Consider the following 24,282-nt stretch of genomic DNA (forward strand, 5'->3'; position numbering starts at 1 on the left):
TCAAAATCATCAATTCTTCAGCAGTCAGCTTTCTTTATGGCCCAACTTTCACATCCATACATGACTACTGGGAAAAAACCATAGCTTTGACTAGAAGGACTTTTGTCAGCAAAGTAATGTCTCTGCTTTTTAATATTGCTGTCTAGGCTGGTCATAGCTTTTCTTTCAAGGAGCAAGCGTCTTTTAATTTCATGGTGGCAGTCACCATCTGCAGTGATTTTGGAGCCCAAGAAAATAAAATCTTTCACTGTTTCCATTGTTTCCCCATCTATTTGCCATGAAGTGATAGGACTGGATGCCATGATCTTAGTTTTCTGAATGTTGAGTTTTATGCCAACTTTTTCACACTCCTTTTTCACTTTCATCAAGAGGCTCTTTAGTTCCTCTTGACTTTCTGCCATATGGGTGGTGTCATCTACATATCTGAGGTTAATGATATTTCTCCCGGCAATCTTGATTCCAGCTTGTGCTTCATCTAGTCTGGCATTTCTCATGATGTACTCTGCATATAAGTTAAATAAACAGGGTGACAATATACAGCCTTGAGGTACTCCTTTTCCTATTTGGAACCAGGACATTGTTCCATGTCTGGTTCTAACTGTTGCTTCTTGACCTGCATACAGGTTTCTCAGGAGGCAGGTCAGGTGGTCTGGTATTCCCATCTCTTTAAGAATTTTTCACAGTTTGTTGTGATCCACACAGTCAAGGCTTTGGCATAATCAATAAAGCAGAAGTAAATGCTTTTCTGGAAATATCTTGCTTTTTCTATGATCCAGTGAATGTTGGCAGTTTGATCCATTGGTGGAAATAATAATTCTTCTATGTGTGTTCTTATGGACTGGTTAAAGAGCCTATTGATGCTGCTAAGAAAATAATGAATCAGGGAGAACATCTTTTTAGCTCCTCACTCTGCTTTCTGATATGCATAGACTTAATTATTACATCAGATTCTACTTTCTTTTTAGCTTTCTAATCTCCCTTAAGAGAGTGCATGCCTAAGTAATTTCTTATTTAAGGACTCCAGAATTTTCTTTAAATAGATACTAGTTTTAAAACAGTGCTTACTAGAGAACATCACAGTCTGATATTTAATACACTTCAGAGTGGCTCAATTCAAACACAGAAGCATGGCGCTCCAGGGCCTTTATTACACCTCACAGAGACAGAGGTTCTCCACTTCTTAGTAGTTTTCTAATACACCTGATCTTGGAAGCTTGGGTCTCAGTTCTTTTTATGTGTTCCCAGGTACATAATTGGTTTTTCAAACTTTCTCTAGTAGTCATCAACAACTATCACCCATGAAGCAACCCCTGATTGTATTCCTAATTCATTTTCAACTTGAGAATGAACTATCTGCTTTATGGGTAGGTTCTTTGAGTATTTTAATTTCCTTTGCTATCAATATTAAATTATTAATAAATGATCTGTATATCACTTCTCACTGTTCCTTTATTCTCTGTTATTACTCACCCATTCATCAAATCATAGCTGACATACTACATACAAGGCATTATATGAAATGCCAAAGAGAATATAAAAAATGTCCTCAAGAGAATTACAGCAAAGGAAGTAAGAACGTGGACCAGTAAGTATAATACAAAGCACAAGGGAATTACTGTCTTAAGAGGGGTATTGAGTACATGCTCTGGATCTGACAGTAGATTTATGACCAAAGTTTTCCAACCTACTGAAGGAAAAATAAGATAGAAAGGCCACAAGGTTGAAAGAAAAAAATGTAATATATCCTAAGGTTTGCAGCATCAGATTTAAATGGGCCACTGCAGCACTGTCCTCTTTAATTAGAATGTTTACAGATGTAAGAATGCCTACGTAGTTTTTTTTTTAAGTCAGTCAATCAATCCAAACAATAAAACCATCATTTACGTTCTCTTTTTGCCACTTATATTACTGAGATATTCGAGGACAAGCACCTTATCTTCTTATGTGTCACCTGCAACTCAGTGTCTAAAGCATGGCTGTGAAAATAACTGATCCCAAATACCTGATAATGATGGTAACAGTCTATGACTTAGCCCAGATACTAATTTAGTCATTATGAGAGTTCTCTCTTTTAGCTCTCTATACTGATCAACTTTAAAAAGAGTTGTTAGCATGTAATTTAATAAAAATGTTAAAAAAAAAGTCTTTTTAACTGTTTATCTAAACAAAATGGGGTCAAATCTAGTCTCTTGGCATTTCAAGTGTGCAGCTCTCATCAATCCAGTAATTTAATATTTATTTAGAGTTCAATAGTATTCTTTCTAATTTCAAAATTTAATGGTAATTTTTTTACAGATAGGCCTATGAACTAGGTAATTTCCCAAATGCTCCACATTTAATTTTCAGAGTGCTCCAGACTTTCACTCTAGAGATTAACATTTCCATATATCATCTTATTTTCCTGAAAGCAAATATTCTAGCTCTTTCATTTCTAAAGCATTATTCCAGTTGGTTATATTAACAAAAATTAGACAGGAACTAATAATAGTCAACTATTTTTTCATTGTCAAAAATTAATCCACATAGCATATATTTTTATTCTCTTACATATTTTGATAATAAAAAGTGTCACTTCAGACCCATGGTTCTCAACCTAGTTTTCATTATCTTGTCCCTAAGGAACCTCTTAGTCATTTTTTCCTAATCATCACCAAAATGAAATTTTAATTCTACAGATATACTGTATGTGTTAACACACTGCATGAATATGCTTGCCTTATACATAAAATGGATATATTTTTGCCCCTCAAGAACAAATTTTCATCTCCTTAGGGAGAAATATGTGCTTTATATACATATTTCTGTTGAACATATTTAGCTGAGTATCTAATTAGATATTTTTTTTATCTACCCTACACAAAGTATGTAATAACTGTCCCTTTTTATTTAGTACTCTTTATTTTTCCTAAAAATAAAGTTGAATTAGAAAAATATGACTAGATCCTTTTTTTTGAAGTTAGAGACTGTTGGGTTGACATTAGTTTTCTTTTTTTTTTTTTTAACATCAGTTTTCTTTTTGCTATAGTTTCTCCTCAGCACAGTTTCTCTCTAGAGAAATAGAGTCATAATAGTTTCCCTGTATTCTTTCTCATGAAATTACCTTCTTACAAATTAGGGACAACTTCAACAGTACATGTTTATCTGTGATTGTTAGCCAACTGGGAATTCTACTGACGAAGTTACCAGGAATATCTCCACTGACATTTAAGTTATTTTTTTGTGATAATTTCTTCAGAAAAATTTGCAGCCATGACTGTTGGTTGGGGTGTTTGTAGTCAATTAAAGCTTCCCTCTATTATGGCCTTCATTCTAATGCATCCTAGTATTAAAAGAAGTTAACAAAAGAAGGCTAATTAGATAATTAGCTGTATTTGTTGAGTGTTTACTCTTTAAATACACTGTTCTAAGGCTAAATAATACTTCGTGGGTTAGAAAAAGAGAAGAAAAGCAATGAAAATTAGTTCTCAATTTTTTACAACCTTAACTTTCAATATAAAAAGACAATCAACATAATAGTTTTGAACTGTAACTGTCACAGAAGACAAATTATGGCATAGACTTTTTATGCTAAAAATTTTACATTTGTAATTTAGATTTGGGATCAAATATATAAATTGAATGCCTTTTGTAAAAATGCCCTGGGTTTGAACCTAACAAGAAAGTAAGATAAACATCCCTGTACATCAATGGAAAAGAGGTGGGAAATCCAGACTAATAAAAATATTAGCATACACTTTAAAAATCCCATTGGGGAAAAGAATGGAAATTTATCTCTACTTATAAAAATATATAAAGAAGAGATGAACCAGCAGGCATCTATGATTATACTTTATATTTTGTTTCAATGTTACAACTATAGAGAATTAGGCAAGAAAGATTCAATATCATTTTATGGATTAAGAAATATGAATCAGTTTAAGCAACTGTCAAAGTTTCATACTTCTTTTTAGTTTTCTCCTTTCCTTCTTTTTTATGTATGAGCCACTGTGTTATCTTAGTTTTTAATGATGAAGAAAATACATAGAATTGATGTCATCACAGAGGTTTAATAGATGTTAAATGGATTGCAAATTGTGAAAAGATAATCAAGGAAAAAGAAGACAAGTGACTATGGCAGAAGAATAATTTTCTCTTGGGGATAATGGATAATTTACTGAGAAATGGAACTGAACCTTGAAAACTGCCTAGGTAAGCAAAGGGAAAAGGTCAGAGTTAGGTTTTCCAAGCAGTCTGAATAGAATCTGTAAAATTCCAGAGTTAAAAAGAGCTTGGTGACTCAAGAAATTTAAGTAAGGCTAGAAGACAGAGGCTGAAGCTCAAGAATATTCTGGAGAGGTAAATCAAGGTCAGATCACATCATTCTGTGTGCCAGTAAGAAGTTAATGAAAAGTGCAGTAAAAAAAAAAAAAGCAAAACAAGATAAAAATATAGACTTTGATTTCCAGTTTTTACTTCACTATTTGTCTATTATGACTTTGATAAAAATAAAAGCATGTTTATACCTAGATCAAGGTCCATTTATATTATTTATCCGAGCCTGCAATTCAATTCACTTTGAATAGAGAATATGACACTAAACTTCAAAAGAGCCAAATTTTAGCATGTAGTACTTAAAATAAATGCCAAGAGTCAGAAGAGCATTTAAATTTAATTGACTTGTCATATATCTGAAATTAGCTTGTCTCTTGTAATTTACCAGGAGAGACATTTTAAACATTTTAATAATACATAAAATTAGTAAATATTTTTGTGTCTTGAGTTGCACTGCTTTCATATTTTGAAATATAATTAGGATGGTGCTCAGTAATATCATTATCTAAACAAGGATATAACAGAAAATCTTATGTGTAGACATTACAGTAGTTGATATTGTAGTAAGCTAAAAATTGCTTTTATATCTTTTTAAATTAGGAAATCCTTTTTTTTCCCTTCAGTTAGAGAAACTTTAAATCTAGAATTACTTCAAAGCATTAGAAAAGTACATATGCTAACTATCCATTATCCACAATCTAGAAGTTAAAAATATGCATATTTTCCCATGTGTGTTTCAGCTCTGTTCAGTCGCTCTGTTGTGTCCAACTCTTTGTGACCCCATGGACTGCAGCCTGCCAGGCTCCTCTGTCCATGAGATTTTCCAGGCAAGACTGTACTAATGACTATTACTGGTAGTTAAAGAGAGCAAGTTAAGTTTTTTTTTTTTCCCCCAAGCATAAGACCAGCTACTACTTATTCTAGGAACTCTAGAATAGTTGAAAACTAGGGGAAAAAAAAGTATAGATGAATGCCCCATCCACCCCGCAAAATCCGGCAAGTTGAATATCTAGGTCTGAAATGGGATCAAAGTAGTAGAGCAGGTGGGCAGTGAGCTCACCACAAACTCATCAAAAATACATCTACATGCAGAACAATTCTCAGAGAAACCAATGGGACACTGGCAGAAGATCTCCTATACAACCAAAACTGTAAGAGAGACCTCCACGTCACCAGGTTAGAGTGGGAAAATGAGGCATCAGGTCAGAACCCACTGCCCTTGGAGAGATCTGGAAGAAAGAGAAGGGCCACACTGGTGGTGGCTCTCACCTTGGGGACAGAGCAGATTAATTCACTCTGTGCATCTCAGTCCTGGGGTTCTGCATGGAGGATGCACCCCCTTGCCTGCTGGAAAATCTGCTAAGACAGATGGGCTGTGGAAACCTTGACTCTACTGGTGAGGAGTGCTGCCTTGCTAACAGTCCGAGCAGAGAGAGCCTTGCAATGGCTGCTGCCGCTTTGCTGCACTTCCCAATCTGAAGGGGTGAATGCCCCAGCTCCACTCAACGCCACACTAGAGCCTGCTGCAAGAACAAGGCAACGATTCAGTCTACTTATGCAGAGACAGACCAGGGCAGCTGGGGTGTGATCTGGGCAGAGCTGAGACGATCATTGTCAACGCATCCACCAGCTAGTGCCACAGGAACACACAGTGGACACGTGCCAAATCTGGGCAGAGAGGCTCTGCGCAGGAGGATTCAGTGACTGGTTTTCCAGCAAGAACACATGCGCTCTGCTCACTCCACACCACAGCGGAGAACTAGATCTGGAGTAGACAGGTCCCAGAAGAAGTCTATCAAAGAGGCAGCCCAGATTCTAGGCAGCAGCACAGTTACCTCATTTCCTGCAGCTACAGTTCCCCAGCCCCAGCCCCACAATCACCCCAATACCAAACCAAGGTAAAGATACCACAAAAAGAAAGTTACAGGCAAGTATCACTGATGAACATAGACACGAAAAATGCTCAACAAAAAATCATAAGAGAATGCTATGAACAGTTGTGAAATTAGTCAGTCAGTCATGTCTGAGTCTTTGCAGTTCCAAGGACTGTAACCCACCAGGCTCCTCTGTCTATGGAATTCTCCAGGCAAGAATACTGGAGTGGGTTGTCATTTCCTTCTGCAGTTTGAACAGTTTTATGCTAACAAATTGCAGAAATGGACAAGTTTTTGAAACATACAGCTTGTCAAAATTGAGTCAAGAAGAAATAGTTAACTTGAACAGATCATCACTAGAAGTGGAACAGAATCTGTAAAAACAAAACAAAACAAGACGCATCTCTCCAAACAAGAGTTCAGAATTGGACAGCCTCACTGAGAAATCCTACCAAATGTACAATAAAGAATTTATCCTTCTCAAACTGTTCCAAAAAGTTGAAGAGGAGTAAACACTTCCAAATTTATTCTATGAAGCCACCATCACCCTGACACCAAAACCAGACAAAGACACTACAAAAAAAGAAAATTACAGATCACTTTCTCTGAGAAATGTGGATGTAAATATAGTCAACTAAACAGCAAATCAAATCCAACAAGAGCCCAAGTTAAGTAATATACTTCTGAAAGAATAAGAGACAGGCTAGGATATGAGAGATGAAGCAAATTTTGGGAGGGGAAGACACTAGGAGAGGAGGAGGATACAGTAAGAGGGCAGAAGGAAAAGCTTTGAGCCTTGTCTTGCTGAAATTAGTATACATCATATCAGTGTATTTAAAATTTTAAAATTTCTATTTGTGTACTCATAGATTTTTTTTTATGTTTTACATCTTTACATTAATGATAACGGCATTTGTTTTCTTCACTTCACCTGAAATTTATCAATGTTTTTACATGTAAGACCTATTTCGCTCACTTGCTTCTTGTATCAGATTATATGAATATATCACTATTTTTCTTATCTATGGATATTTAGATTTTTCCTAATTTTCATAATAACAAGCAGGAGTGTGCTGAACATCTTTCATATTCTTCTTTGTACCTGTGGCATAAGATTCTTTAGGGTAAATGTCTAGGTACTGAGTTGCTGGCTGACAGGTTTTAAATACCTTTAATGACAATACTGCTGCTGCTAAGTCGCTTCAGTCGTGTCCGACTCTGTGCGACCCCATAGACGGCAGCCCACCAAGGCTCCTCCGTCCCTGGGATTCTCCAGGCAAAACACTGGAGTGGGTTGCCATTTCCTTCTCCAATGCATGAAAGTGAAAAGGGAAAGTGAAGTCGCTCAGTTGTGTCCGATTCTTAGCGACCCCATGGACTGCAGCCCACCAGGCTCCTCCGTCCATGGGATTTTCCAGGCAAGAGTACTGGAGTGGGGTGCCATTGCCTTCTCTGAGTTTTGATACTACTTCATCCTGACTTTTTAAAATATGTATTTATTTATTTGGCTGTCCCGGTCTAAGTTGTGCCATGTGGGATCTCCATCATCTTCACTGCAGCAGGTGGGACCTAGTTCCTTCCTGTGCTATGCTTGGTTGCCCAGTGATGTCCGACTCCTTGTGACCCCAAGGACTGCTGGCCGCAAGGCTGCTCTGCCCACAGGGATTGTCTAGGCAAGAGTACTGGAGTGGGTTGCCATGCCCTCCTCATGGACTAAATCTGGGCCCCCTGCATTGGGGTTGCAGAGTCTTAGCCACTGGCCCACCAGGGAAGTCCCTAATTCATTCTAATAAGAGCAAAGGTGAACAGTTCCATTTCCCCAGATTTTTACCAGCACTTAAAATTAGCAGCTATCTCCCCATTTTAAGTATTACCTGTGATCTACAATAATCTTTTTAAAAATACCTCTACTTGAGAACATTTATTCCTGAGTACCACATCGTCTTGTTGCATTCTAAATATTATTACATTTCCTAATTGGCTATCGCTGGTGTACAGAAATGCTACTGCTTTCCATAGACTGATTCTTATAGTCTTCAACCCACTGAAACTTTTCTGGGTTCAATATTCTTTGACTAAAGTACATATGTCACTGAGAAGCTTTTTCAGTGAAGTTGAACTACTGATGGTGAACATTCACAATAAACTGATATTTGTCTCTGGTTTTAATATTTTTCCTTGACTGGTGAGCAGAGATTCTACTAAACCCTGGTGGTGGACTTTTTTTTATCTTCTTCAAACTGAGCATATAGAATCTTCTTTAATTCTTCATAATTCTTTACTCAATTATTTCTTGAACACTGTATCTCCCCAGTTTCATCTAATATCTTCTTTGGCCACTTCTGCTAAACTTATATTGAATTTTATCGTTCTACCAACCATGCCACTTGGCATCTCATGTTTTCATTTCTTTACCTCCCTATGACAATGTATAAGTATTTTACTCCATTCTGTATTTCTGATCCTCTATCCAACAGTTTTCTAACATCTTGTTCAACCCACTCACTGAATTTTAAATTTCAATGACTACATCTGATTTTTTTGTTCATTTCTAGAAATAAATTACATTAGCTTTTTCCCAAACCTGCTTATTCTTTTAATATAGTACCCTATTTTTTGTTTTTTCCCCTGTTTTTCTTTCTTTGTGCTTTTATCTTCTACTCATTTTTATGACTATTCATTTTCTACATATTTTATTTCTGTGATACATATTATTAAATTGTTTAAATATTTTTATGTGTGTGCAATTTTTTCAGGGTGTCTGATTCTTTCTTGTTTTTAGTTTATGAACATTCTGACTTCTCTGACTTCCAATTTCCTCTTGCAGTTATTTTCCTATTGTGCAGTATACTACTTTACGGTGAGTTCACTGTCAGTTAAGGCTGCACTTTCTTCCTGTGGAAATACTGCTTGCTTGACATGTTGAAGAATTCCAGCACCTAAAGGAGATTAAAACCGACCCCATTCCATGTGGCACTCAGATTTGGGGTTTTGACAGTGCCCTAATTTTCACCTACCTAGAGCCCCAAAGGAAAGAGAATGTTTTCTGGTTGACATGCCTCGCCTCTGGGTGTAATTTTTTAGTGCCTGCTTGCTGACTGCTAGGGAGCCTTTCTAGAGTCCAAGTTTAAATGAATTCAGTTCCTGTTTCCCTCGGGTTCAAATCTTAGTGTCAAGGTTCAGATAAGCCATTAAAACTCTAAACTTGAACCCCTATTTCAGCATTAAGACCAGCCTCCTGTCTCCAATGCCATGACCTTAGTTGCATAGTTTTGTTTGAGTTTATGGGCTTCCCTGGTGGCTCAGATGGTAAAGAATCTGCCTGAAATGCAAGAGACCTGGGTGCAATGGCTGGGTAAGGAAGACCCCCTGGATAAGGAAACGGCTACCCACTCCAGTATTCTTGGCTGGAGAATTCCCCATGGACAGAGAAGCCTGGCTGCCATAGCCACTAAGAGTCAAACACCGCTGAGTGACTAACACTTTCTCTTCACTTCACATGCTTTAAGTGAAGGAAATGGCAACCTGCTCCAGTATTTGCCATGGCAAATCCCACTGACAGAGGAGGCTGACGGGCTACGGTCCATGGGGTCACAAAAAATCAAACACAACTTAGCGACTAAACGGCACCACGCTTAACTCAGATTCCCTTCTTTGGTCTGATATCTAGGAAATTCCCTTTCTTTCCTGAATCTACCTGATTGCAATTTTTTTGCTCCATTTTATCCAAAATACCTGTATGCGAAATGGAAGAAATGGGAATAAGGTGTCCACTTTTCTCAGGACTGCATTTAAATAGAACATTAGTCATTTATAATTTACACTAGAAATAAATTTAGGCCCAAGACTTTACAACAAGGTGATTTCTTAAAATGTTCACAAACTTAAGGTATTTTTTTAACGAAAACTTTGGAAAATTAATATATATTACAGTGAAAAAGAATAAATGTGCAAATGTTTACTGGTTAATACACATTTTGAAGATGAATGCCTTTATAGGTATCATCATATTTGAATTTAAGTCTCTACTTAGCTTCCAAATAACATTTCATCTGTTAAACAGCATTCTGATCCATGTTGTTTTGAGTAATCAGCTGACAATCCTATGTCAAATGATGTTTTTGTGAAACATACATAAAATTCAACACTTCTAAAATTATTTAGATATCTAATGAGATTTGCTTTCTGCAAGTTTTTATCCTATAAAGCATTCTAGTTTATAAGAGCTTATAGTCATCTATTTAAAATATCACATAGTTGAAGAGAACTCTTTTAATGATGCTACTTAGTTTTTCATTCTCTTTTATTTCTTAATTACTATTTATTGTTGTGTTCTAATTGTCTATGTAGAGCTTCAAGTGACTTTGTAAGAGGCATTTTTCTTATTAGGATTGGAATCACTCTCTGAGGCAGGCAGAGACCAGCCAGTGGCTGGAGCAATTCTCCCTTGGAGCTCTGCTAATGATGACAACTCTCCTATTCTAGCCTTTCTGATATATGCATCAAAGAAAATGAATGGGGCCTGCCTCCTTCAGCTGTTACTCTTTCTTTGCAAATACCAGGCATCTCCTCTCTATGAATAATATGTGTATGACAACATTCCCTTTTTTTCCAGTTTTACTTCCTATACTCTAGAGACTCAGAAGGTTTCTCTTTCATTTTAAGCTCAGCTGTGCCTGTCCTTTACTTGAGTAAGTAAAGCTAAGAGATTTCTGTGGAGTTTTGGGAAAGGAATAAAGCACATACAGGAACTATATTTCATAAATATTAGAGATGCTTCTAGGATTACTGCAAAAGATATACACCACAAGACAGGTGGTGTCCGTTAGCAAGTGATCACTCACAGACCACTCTGGTATTGATCTACACGTAAGTCTTCATCTTAGATAATATTAGACTAAAAGGTACTAGATGTAGTTAATTTACTATTTTTCAACACATGGCAACTCTTTACCATGGACTGTAGACTTTCTGCATGTTTATGTAGACAGCAGTTTTATTGTTTCAGTGTTCCTAGATAGGTATCTAAATAGCCCTGGATATAACATATATTTAATTATATAACTATTACAATATTTAGCTTCTTGTCTCAACAAACGTATTCTCAACATGGATATTTACTTATTTTATGGTTTAATGTTTGTATACATATGCACACGTAAACACAAACTATCAGTAAATAGTTTATAGTTGTCTAGATAAGACTGCTTCACTAGAAGTTCAGATGGTGAAGAATCCACCTGCAATGCAAAAGACCTGGGTTCGATCCCTGGGATGGGAAGATTCCCCTGGAGCCTGGAGGAGGGCATGGCAACCCACTCCAGTATTCCTGTCTGGAGAATCCCCATGGACAGAGGAGCCTGGCGGGCGAGAGTCTATGGGGTTGCAAAGAATTAGACACAAGTGAAGTGACTAAGCGGCAGCAGCAGATAAGGCTAATGAATTAATAAAGGAAATACTCTTAATAAAGTTTCATCTATGCTTTTTCTTTAAAAAAGTAACATTTATTTTTATATTTCTATGGGATTCTAACTTTTTCAATGGAGTGTTTATTCTCTCAGCTAATATAGCTAACATTGTCTGATCTGAATGTTTTGGAACTGATTACTGTAAAGTAAACCAGTTTTATAGAGAAGGAGATGGCAACCCACTTCAGTATTCTTGCCTGGAGAATCCGTGGACAGGGGAGCCTGTGGGCTGCTGTCCATGGGGTCGCACAGAGTCGGACACGACTGAAGCGATGCATGCATGCAAACCAGTTTTATAATTTTCAAATTTGTACCTGCTTCTATGTTTCCTCTATGTGTAAGCTGCAGGCACAGTGTGTCCGTGGTGACAGCATGATGTCCTATTATCTGAGTGTGTACAATAAACAAAGTTGCATTTCTGAAAGTACTCTTGTGAGGAATTACTGAGCATGTAATCAGATCCACTAGGGTGTCTCACATTTTCTGGTAATTAAATAGACGATTTTGAACATGGTATTTTCAGACCTGTCTGGGTTCAAACTTCAGAAGATCATTTAAAAATCTAGAATGAAATCTTTGAGAGAATTCTTTTCAGAATTAGATAAGACATGAAGCTTAAGTAGATTTGAGTGTACAGTAGTTTTAAAGGGTTGCTAGCTTTAGTGTTGTATATTTTAAAATTAACACACTAGATAGATAAGGGGGCAAATGTTTATGATAAAATAACACATTCTTAAGATGACTTCTCTTCTGTATTTGTAAGTTTTTAGACAAAAGGCATGTGTCTTGCTGAACCAAACCTGATTCTAAAGACACTTACAGGAGTGCTGCCATGGAATAGAGACTGGATATTTACAGAAACTCCAATCGCTTGATGTGTAAAACATAAGAGAGAAACTACGGAAAATAACCTCTGCTCTAAACAATGGGACATTATTTGAGTAAGCGAGGTACCTTGCAGCTACAGGGTCCAAAACAGGGGTCCTCATTGGTGCTCCCGGCGCCACTGCAGTTGCAGGGCTTGCAGTCTGGGTAGCCAGCGTAACCTCTGGCACAGCGATCACAGCTCACGCCTCTGAAGCCAGGCTTACAGTGACAGGACCCAGGTGCCAGACCTAATAAGAGATGAAACACATATCAGTATCTTCAAATTAACTCATAAACCTTCTGAGACTATTACAAGATGGAAAAGTGGCTTGGGGGTAAAAATATACTACTTTAAAATAAAAACCTAATGTCAATCATCTAAGTAAACAAAGAAAAATACTAAGGGTATTCAAACTAAATGTCCATCAACAAATGAATGGATAAAGAAGATATGGTACATACATACAATGGAATAATACTCAGCCATAACAAAGAATGAAATAATACCATTTGTACCAACATGGATGGACCTAGAGATTATAATACTAAGTGAAGTAATAAGTCAGAAAGAGACAGACACCATATGGTATCACTCACATGTAAGTTCTAAAAATACGACACAAACGAACTTATCTACCAAGCAGAAATAGACTCACAGACATAGAGAATGGATTTGTGACTGCCAAATAAGACAGGATTGTGGGAAGGATGAATTGGGAGTTAGGAATTAGCAGATACAAGCTATTTAAATAGAGAATAGATAAACAACAAGGTCCTATTGTATAGCACAGAGAACTATATTCAATTGGATGTAGAAAAATTGAAGCCAAACTTTTAGGCTTAAATACTTTCATTATTAAAAAATGTAAACAAATTAAAACTTAATTCATGTAATTATAGAAAATGTAAAACAAAATAAATACCATAGGAAGCAAGGGATATTTGAAACATTAAAAAAAATGAAAAGGAAGCAAATAAAAAGGAACCTTAGACAAGGCTAATTAAGGATATCAAAGGAAAGCAAATGATGAAAGAATTCCCACAAAATATTTCAGTACTGGTTAATTTTTACTGTATTCTCAATGTCTGAAACTCGTATGGAACATATAAAAAAACAGACAGGTATGTAATTCAGTTTATAAAGCTCATGAATATATGACATCAAAATCTAACAGAGATAAACCAAAATAAACATGGCCAACTCTTTTGCAACCCCACAAACTATAGCTCAGGCAAGTACACTGCAGTTAGTTGCCATTTTCTACTCCAGGGGACCTTCCCAACCCAGGGATCAAACTCAGGTCTTCTGCACATGGATTCTTTACTACCGAACCACTAGGGAAGCCCTTTAAATCAAAAGCAAGAAGTAATTAAATTGAGAGAGAAAAGAATTTTGAAAGCTGAAATAAGGCCTAAAGCTAGTCTTCTTTAACCAGTTAGTCAAGTTGTGAATGCAAAGGAAAATTTCTTGAAGGAAATTAGAAGTGCTCCTCCAGTGAACACATAAATGTTAATAAAGTGAAACAGCCTTATGGCTGATATGGAGAAAGTTTTATTGGTCTGGATAGAAGAGCAAACCAGTCTCAATATTTACTTAAGCCAAAACCGAATCCCGAGGTAGCCCTAACTCTCTTCAATTCTATAAAGGTTGAGAGACATGAGTAAGTCACAGAAGAAAAGTCTGAAGCTAGCAGAGATTGGTTCATGAGGTTTAAGGAAAGAAGCCATTTCTGTAACATAAATGCGCCAGATGAGGCAAAAAATGCTGATGCAGATCAGATGAAAGCTGCAGCAAGTTATCCAGAAGATGTAACTAAGATGAAGGTGAGGACACTCAGCAACAGATTTTCAATGTAGATTTAACAGGCTTCTATTGGGAAAGGATGACATGTAGGACTTCCATAGCTAGAGAGGGGAGGTTGAGGCCTGGCTTCAAATCTTCAAAGGACAGGCTGACTCTCATACTAGGAGTTAATGCAGCTGATGACTTGAAGTTGAAGCCGAGGCTCGTTTACCATTCCAGAAATCCCAGGGCCCTCTACTAAATCAACTCTGCCTGGATGATAGTACATCTCTTTAAAACACAGTTTACTGAATATTTTAAGCCCAGTGTTGAGATCTACTACTCAGAAAAAAAAAGTTTCAAAATATTACTGAACATTTTGATGATGAACCTGGTCATCCAAGAGCTCCAATGGAGATGTACAGTGAGAGTCACATTGCTTCCAAGCCTATTAACACATCTATTCTGCAGCCCATGGATCAAAAAGTAATTCTGATTTTCAAGTCCTATTATTAATATATATACATATATATACATATTCTAAGGCTACAGCTGCCTTAGATAGTGATTCCACTGATGGATCTGGGCAAAGTCAATTGAAAACCTTCTAGAAGGAGTCACTATTCTAAACGCAATTAAGAACATCAGAGGTTAATGCTGTTCAGTAAAAGGAGTCCAGAATGCCGGTGGCTAAAAGACAAGTAAGGAAAAAGCCTGCAAAATTAGAACAAAGGAAGGTCCGAGCACAGGACTGAGGACCTCAGGTAAAACAAACAGCATTCCTGGCTAGCCCAATTTATATAGGGCAGGCCCAGGGGGGGGAGAAAAAAACATAAAAAGAGGAGCCAAAATTGGGCTTGGGGGCCTCTCTTCTCTTCCTGTCTTTTGGGTCAGCATGCCCTCACACCTCAAGGATGTATTTTCCTTTACTTTCTAAATAAAACTGAGCTGTAACATGGAGCTGTAACAGTGGTCCATCCAAGAGCTGCAACACTGGTCTGTCCGAGAGCTGTAATGCTGGTCCATCCCTCGCTTCAAATTTTTATTGCAACAAGACAGAATTGAGGAAACTACAAACTCCCTGATGATGGGAAGAGGTCAAAAGTATCAACATTAACAGAAGTTGAGAAGAAGTTGATTCCAGCCTTTATGGAGAACTATGGAGTATTCAACTTCTGTGCAGAAAGTCATTGCAGGTGTGGTGGAAACAGCAAATGAAGTAGAGCCTGAAAATGGGACTTAATTGCCACAATATGATGATAAATTTTAAGAAGTGCAGAGTTGCCCCTCCGGGGTAAGGAAAGAAATGGATTCCTTGTTATAGATTCTACTCCTGGTGAAGGTGCTATGACTATTGAACTGACAACAAATATTACATAAACTTAGTTGATAAACTTAGTTGATATTAAGAAGAGGTGGCAAGAATACACAGAAGAACTATACAAAAAAAGATCTTCACGACCCAGATAACCATGATGGTGTGATCACTCACCTAGAGTCAGACATCCTGGAATGTGAAGTCAAGTGGGCCTTAGGCAGCATCACTATGAACAAAACTAATGGAGGTGATGGAATTCCAGCTGAGCTATTTCAAATCCTAAAAGATGATGCTGTGAAAGTGCTGTACTCAATATGCCAGCAAATTGGGAAAACTCAGCAGTGGCCACAGGACTGGAAAACATCAGTTTTCATTCCAATCCCTAAGAAAGGCAATGCCAAAGAATGCTCAAACTACTACACAATTGCACTCATCTCATATACTAGAAAAGTAATGATAAAAATTCTCCAAGCCAGGCTTCAACAATACGTGAACTGTGAACTTCCAGATGTTCAAGCTGGTTTTAGAAAGGGCAGTGGAACAGGAGATTAAAATGCCAACATCAAAATGCTGGATCATCAAAAAAGAAAGAGAGTTCCAGAAAAACATCTATTTCTTTTTTTTTTTTAATTTTATTTTATTAGTTGGAGGCCAATTACTTCACAACATTTCAGTGGGTTTTGTACATTGACACGAATCAGCCATTGAGTTACACGTATTTCCCATCCCGATCCCCCCTCCCACCTCCCTCTCCACCCGACTCCTCTGGGTCCTCCCAGTGCACCAGGCCCGAGCACTCGTCTCATGCATCCCACCTGGGCTAGTGATCTGATTCACCATAGATAATATACATGCTGTTCTTTTGAAACATCCCACCCTCACCTTCTCCCACGGAGTTCAAAAGTCTGTTCTGTACTTCTGTGTTTCTTTTTCTGTTTTGCATATAGGGTTATCGTTACCATGTTTCTAAATTCCGTATATATGTGTTAGTATGCTGTAATGTTCTTAATCTTTCTGGCTTACTTCACTCTGTATAATGGGCTCCAGTTTCGTCCATCTCATTAGAACTGATTCAAATGAATTCTTTTTAACGGCTGAGTAATATTCCATGGTGTATATGTACCACAGCTTCCTTATCCATTCATCTGCTGATGGGCATCTAGGCTGCTTCCATGTCCTGGCTATTATAAACAGTGCTGCGATGAACACTGGGGTGCACGTGTCTCTTTCAGATCTGGTTTCCTCGGTGTGTATGCCCAGAAGTGGTATTGCTGGGTCATATGGCAGTTCTATTTCCAGTTTTTTAAGAAATCTCCACACTGTTTTCCATAGTGGCTGTACTAGTTTGCATTCCCACCAACAGTGTAAGAGGGTTCCCTTTTCTCCACACCCTCTCCAGCATTTATTGCTTGTAGACTTTTGGATAGCAGCCATCCTGACTGGCGTGTAATGGTATCTCATTGTGGTTTTGATTTGCATTTCTCTAATAATGAGTGATGTTGAGCATCTTTTCGTGTGTTTGTTAGCCATCTGTATGTCTTCTTTGGAGAAATGTCTGTTTAGTTCTTTGGCCCATTTTTTGATTGGGTCATTTATTTTTCTGGAATTGAGCTTCAGGAGTTGCTTGTATATTTTTGAGATTAATCCTTTGTCTGTTTCTTCATTTGCTATTATTTTCTCCCAATCTGAGGGCTGTCTTTTCACCTTACTTATAGTTTCCTTTGTAGTGCAAAAGCTTTTAAGTTTCATTAGGTCCCATTTGTTTAGTTTTGCTTTTATTTCCAATATTCTGGGAGGTGGGTCATAGAGGATCCTGCTGAGATTTATGTCAGAGAGTGTTTTGCCTATGTTCTCCTCTAGGAGTTTTATAGTTTCTGGTCTTACATTTAGATCTTTAATCCATTTTGAGTTTATTTTTGTGTATGGTGTTAGAAAGTGTTCTAGTTTCATTCTTTTACAAGTGGCTGACCAGTTTTCCCAGCACCACTTGTTAAAGAGGTTGTCTTTTTTCCATTGTATATCCTTGCCTCCTTTGTCAAAGATAAGGTGTCCATAGGTTCGTGGATTTATCTCTGGGCTTTCTATTCTGTTCCATTGATCTATATTTCTGTCTTTGTGCCAGTACCATACTGTCTTGATGACTGTGGCTTTGTAGTAGAGTCTGAAGTCAGGGAGGGTGATTCCTCCAGTTCCATTCTTCTTTCTCAAGATTACTTTGGCTATTCGTGGTTTTCTGTATTTCCATACAAATTTTGAAATTATTTGTTCTAGTTCTGTGAAAAATACCGTTGGTAGCTTGATAGGGATTGCATTGAATCTATAGATTGCCTTGGGTAGAATAGCCATTTTGACAATATTGATTCTTCCAATCCATGAACACGGTATATTTCTCCATCTGTTTGTGTCCTCTTTGATTTCTTTCATCAGTGTTTTATAGTTTTCTATGTACAGGTCTTTTGTTTCTTTAGGTAGATATACTCCTAAGTATTTTATTCTTTTTGTTGCAATGGTGAATGGTATTGTTTCCTTAATTTCTCTTTCTGTTTTCTCATTGTTAGTGTATAGAAATGCAAGGGATTTCTGTGTATTAATTTTATATCCTGCAACTTTACTATATTCGTTGATTAGCTCTAGTAATTTTCTGGTAGAGTCTTTAGGGTTTGCTATGTAGAGGATCATGTCATCTGCAAACAGCGAGAGTTTCACTTCTTCTTTTCCTATCTGGATTCCTTTTACTTCTTTTTCTGCTCTGATTGCTGTGGCCAAAACTTCCAAATGCTAATGAGTATGAAAGAGGAAATTAATAGCAACACAATAATAGTGGGAGACTTTAACACCCCACTCACAACTATGGATAGATCAACTAAACAGAAAATCAACAAGGAAACACAAACCTTAAATGATACAATGGACCAGCTAGACCTAATTGATATCTATAGGACATTTCACCCCAAAACAATCAATTTCACCTTTTTCTCAAGTGCACACGGAACCTTCTCCAGAATAGATCACATCCTGGGCCATAAATCTGGTCTTGGAAAATTCAGAAAAATTGAAATCATTCCAGTCATCTTTTCTGATCACAGTGCAGTAAGATTAGATCTCAATTCCAGGAAAAAAATTGTTAAAAATTCAAACATATGGAGGCTAAATAACACGCTTCTGAATAACCAACAAATCACAGAAGAAATCAAAAAAGAAATCAAAATATGTATAGAAATGAATGAAAATGAAAACACAACAACCCAAAACCTATGGGACACTGTAAAAGCAGTGCTAAGGGGAAGGTTCATAGCATTACAGGCTTACATCAAGAAACAAGAAAAAAGCCAAATAAATAACCTAACTCTACACCTAAAGCAGTTAGAGAAGGAAGAAATGAAGAATCCCAGGGTCAGCAGAAGGAAAGAAATATTAAAAATTAGGGCAGAAATAAATGCAAAAGAAACTAAAGAGACCATAGCAAAAATCAACAAAGCTAAAAGCTGGTTTTTTGAAAAAATAAACAAAATTGACAAACCATTAGCAAGACTCATTAAGAAACAAAGAGAGAAGAACCAAATTAACAAAATAAGAAATGAAAAGGGTGAGATCACAACAGACAACACTGAAATACAAAGGATCATAAGAGACTACTACCAGCAGCTCTATGCCAATAAAATGGACAACTTGGATGAAATGGACAAATTCTTAGAAAAGTATAACTTTCCAAAACTGAACCAGGAAGAAATAGAAGATCTTAACAGAACCATCACAAGCAAGGAAATCGAAACTATAATCAAAAATCTTCCAGCAAACAAAAGCCCAGGACCAGATGGCTTCACAGCTGAATTCTACCAAAAATTTAGAGAAGAGCTAACACCTATCTTACTCAAACTCTTCCAGAAAATTGCAGAAGAAGGTAAGCTTCCAAACTCATTCTATGAGGCCACCATCACCCTAATTCCAAAACCAGACAAAGATGCCACAAAAAAAGAAAACTACAGGCCAATATCACTGATGAACATAGATGCAAAAATCCTTAACAAAATTCTAGCAAACAGAATCCAACAACATATTAAAAAAATCATACACCATGACCAAGTGGGCTTTATCCCAGGAATGCAAGGATTCTTTAATATCCGCAAGTCAATCAATGTAATACACCACATTAACAAATTGAAAGATAAAAACCATATGATTATCCCAATAGATGCAGAGAAAGCCTTTGACAAAATTCAACACCCATTTATGATTAAAACTCTCCAGAAAGCAGGAATAGAGGGAACATACCTCAACATAATAAAAGCTATATATGACAAACCCACAGCAAGCATCACCCTCAATGGTGAAAAATTGAAAGCATTTCCCCTGAAATCAGGAACAAGACAGGGGTGCCCACTCTCACCACTACTATTCAACATAGTCTTGGAAGTTTTGGCCAAAACATCTATTTCTATTTATTGACTATGTCAAGGACTTTGACTGTATAGATAACAATAAACTGTGGAAAATTCTGAAAAAGATGGGAATACCAGACCACCTGACCTGCCTCTTGAGAAAGCTCTATGCAGGTCAGGAAGCAACAGCTGGAACTGTACATGGAACAATAGACTGGTTCCAAATAGGAAAAAGAGTATGTCAAGGCTGTATATTGTCACCCTGCTTATTTAACTTATATGCAGAGTACATCATGAGAAATGCTGGGCTGGAAGAAGCACAAGCTGGAATCAAGATTGCCGGGAGAAATATCAATAACCTCAGATATACAGATGACACCACCCTTATGGCAGAAAGTGAAAAAGAACTAAAGAGTCTCTTGATGAAAGTGAAAGAGGAGAGTGAAAAAGTTGGCTTAAACCTCAACATTCAGAAAACTAAGATCATGGCATCTGGTCCATCACTTCATGGCAAATAGAGAAACAGTGGAAACAATGACAAACTTTGTTTTGGGGGGCTCCAAAATCACTGCAGCTCCAAAATCACTCCAAAATCACTTTTTATTTCACTACATGAAATAAAAAGATGTTTACTCCTTGGAAGAAATTTTATGGCTAACCTAGACAGCATATTAGAAAGCAGACACATTACTTTGCCAACAAAAGTCCATCTAGTCAAAGCTATGGTTTTTCCAGTAGTCATGTATGGATGTGCGAGTTGGACTATAAAGAAATCTGACTGCCGAAGAATTGATGCTTTTGAACTGTCTTGTAGAAGACTCTTGAGAGTCCCTTGGACAGCAAGGAGATCCAAACAGTCCATCCTGAAGGAGATCAGTGCTGGGTGTTCATTGGAAGGACTGATGCTGAAGCTGAAACTCCAATACTTTGGCCACTTCATGGGAAGAGCTGACTCATTTGAAAAGACCCTCATGCTGGGAGGGATTGGGGATAGGAGGAGAAGGGGACAACAGAGGATGAGATGGTTGGATGGCATCACCAATTCAATGGACATGAATTTGAGTAAACTCCGGGAGTTGGTGATGGACAAGGAGGCCTGGCGTGCTGCAGTCCATGGGGTTGCAAAGAGTCAGACACGACTGAGCGACTGAACTGACTAAACTGAGTTGATAAAGCAGCCGCAGGGTTTGAGAAGACTGACTCCAATTTTGAAAGATGTCTTACTGTGGACAAAATGCTACCAAACAGCATTACATGCTACAGAGAAATTGTTTATGAAAGGAAAAGTCAGCCAATGTAGCAAACATCATTTTTTAGTTACAGTAAGAAATTGCCCCAGCCATCCCAACCTTCAGCAACCACCACCCTGTAGCCATTGACCTAAAGGCAAAATCCTCTGTCAGCACAAAAATTGCAACTCACTACAGGATCAGATAATGGGTAGCATTTTTTAGCAAGAAAGTCTTTTGAATTAAGGTATTGTATTTTTAGACATAATGCTATTACACACTTAGTAGATTACAATATAATGTAAATATAACTTTAATATGCACTGGGGAACTAAAAATTAGTGGAACTTGCTTTATTACAGTGGTCTGGAACTGAACTTGTAATATCTCTGAGCTATGTCTGCATTGTTGAACATTAATAAATTTATTTTCTTAATCATTTGTAGAAGTAAAATGAAAAAGAAAACTGTCCACTTTAATAAAGGCCACAGAAACACTCCCCTTAATTCATATTTATTTCTGATATTAAAATCTCCAGACCTCAAGACTAAACAGAGAAATACTCTATGCAATAAAAAATGTCTATTTCAATATTTGTTTCTGAAAGTACTACAAACTAAATGTCTTGTTCAGAACACTTGACTGTGCCGGTTGAAATTGGCAGAGAGAGATATATATAAAATGATTGTGCTGTTATGAAGCAGAGAAATCCCTTGGAGATCAGAAACTATAATTATTTTCTAGAGTAGTAAGTCATTTCTTAAACCAGTGTCTTTCCTAAAGTCAATTAACTGTGATTAACTAGTCTAGAGTGTGGAGCATGGTCTTATTGAACGAAAGACAAATTCTAGGTACTATTCAAGGTAGGATGACATATCAGAGAACTTTACATATAAACTGAGGACTCCCGAAAGGGTAAACTAGGAAATACACATGTATGTGCATGCACACACACACACACCCACAGTTAGGAAAAACACAAGAAAACAAGGCCCAGATAAACACTTACCAAAAAAATCAAACTGCAGAATCAAATAGAGAGCAGAGAGTACTACTAAAATATACAAATTATAAAATAAACATATATCTTTCCTCTCTTATCTGTGGTTTCACTTTTCACGGTTTCAGTTAACCTGTGGTCAACCACAGTTGAAAAATATCAAATGGAAAATTCCAGAAAAAAACAATTCATTATTTTTGCATCCTGAGTAAGTGATGAAATCTTGCATCATCCCACTGTGTCCTGCCAGGACATGAGTCATTGCTTTTTCCAGTAGATCCCATCCCACTGATCACTTAGAAAGCCATCTTGTTTCTCAGATTGACTGTCAAGGTATTGCAGTGCTTCTGTTCAAGTAATCCTTGAGATGATGGATGTTCACTAAACTTATTGTGGTAATAATTTCATGAAGCATGAAAGTCCAATCATCATGTTGAATACTTTAAACTTATACAGTGAAAGTGAAAGTCGCTCAGTTGTGTCCAACTCTTTGTGACCCCATGGACTATATAGTCCATGGAATTCTCCAGGCCAGAATAATGGAGTGGGTAGCTTTTCCCTTCTCCAGGGGAACTTCCCAACCCAGGGATGAAACCCAGGTCTCCCACTGCAGGTGGATTCTTAACCAGCTGAGCCAGAAAGGAAGCCCAAGCTTACACAGTGCTGTAGGTCAATTATATTGCAATAAAACTGGAAGAATAGAAAGAAACAAGAGCTAAAGAAATAAATAATCTGCTTATCTTGGAGTAGATAAGAATTTGAAGATTATAAAGGCACATAAGAAATCCAATACAAAAATTAATATGTATAATGATTTTAACATAATGTCATTATTATAGCTAAAGTGAGTTTTCTGAATTTTGGTACATTACTATATAAAAAATTTTAAATTGCGATTACATTTGGAAATGAGACTAGGGTTGAAAAGGTTAAAGTGGACAGTATTTGCTATCTATTTGATTCCGTTTGTACTGTTAAAATTTTAGTTGACCATGTGTTGTTTTCCTTGTAACTGAAAAATCACTGTATTGTACAACTGTAACATATATAATATTGTACATCAACTATATCTCAATTTGAAAAAAAAAAAGAATTTAGATCTCAGAGGGAAAAAATAATTGAAAAATATTTTATATACAAAGATTTTTATTACAGATTGGTTAAAATATACAAAATTTGGAAACAATATCTTTCAGAGTTGAGGACTGTTATTTAGGAGCTAAAATCAGATTTAAGAGACATATGAACAGATGTGGGGAAAAAGTCACGATCTAAAGTTAACACACAAATGTTAATAATAGTATTTGAGTTACCACTGCATTGAATACAAATTTTTCTACTTTTCTACTTTTTTTAAATCACTTTTTCAACAGCAAAATACTTATTGTTTAAACTCAGAGAATAAAATTAAATTACCATAAAAATAATGTGATTTAGTTATTATCATAAAAAGATAAGGAACCATAAAGTCAAAAATGATACCAACAATTCACCATTAGAGTTTTTAAATAATAATTTTTTAATCTTTTAAGATTTAAGGTTCTAAGGCCTAAATACATAATCACATAGCTTTGTAAGGAAAGCAGGCAAGTTAAACTGCCAAAGAAATGTTGCCAGTCTTTTAACTCAAAAGTCTTTGGGGGAAAAGCCTATATCATAACCATGATTTATGTTAGTCTTTGCACAGGAGAGAAGAATCCAGTCTTGGAAATATAAAGAAACAGTTCCAGATATATTCTACGAATTTTCTACTTAACCTTGGCAAGCAACTTTCCTGGAAGTAGCTTGTAAACATTTTTACATCCAGAAGTTATTTTGGCATTTGATTCCCTAACATTTGGAATTCACCATGAATTTCAATCCTCAAAGCAGGTATTAGCTTAAATTAATGTCAGCCTCTTTTCCTTCATTAACTCATTCCTACTGCCTTTTCCATCCTAAAGAAGATCAGTCCTGGGTGTTCATTGGAAGGACTGATGTTGAAGCTGAAACTACAATACTTTGGCCACCTGATGCCAAGAGCTGACTCATTTGAAAAGACCTTGATGCTGGG

At 36.8% G+C, this 24,282-nt stretch overlaps 1 protein-coding gene across 1 annotated transcript in view; it reads right to left on the reverse strand.

Annotated features, from left to right (window-relative positions):
- The window catches only part of LAMA2 (laminin subunit alpha 2), a 673,037-nt gene that overhangs the window by 381,458 nt on the left and 267,297 nt on the right, over positions 1-24,282 (reverse strand). The window contains exon 10 of the mRNA XM_065931349.1: positions 12,608-12,768. Within this exon, the coding sequence (XP_065787421.1) occupies positions 12,608-12,768 (161 nt within the window). The remainder of the gene's footprint in view (positions 1-12,607; positions 12,769-24,282) is intronic.

The sequence above is a fragment of the Muntiacus reevesi genome, chromosome 3, assembly GCF_963930625.1.
Source record: "Muntiacus reevesi chromosome 3, mMunRee1.1, whole genome shotgun sequence".
Lineage (NCBI taxonomy): Eukaryota > Metazoa > Chordata > Mammalia > Artiodactyla > Cervidae > Muntiacus > Muntiacus reevesi.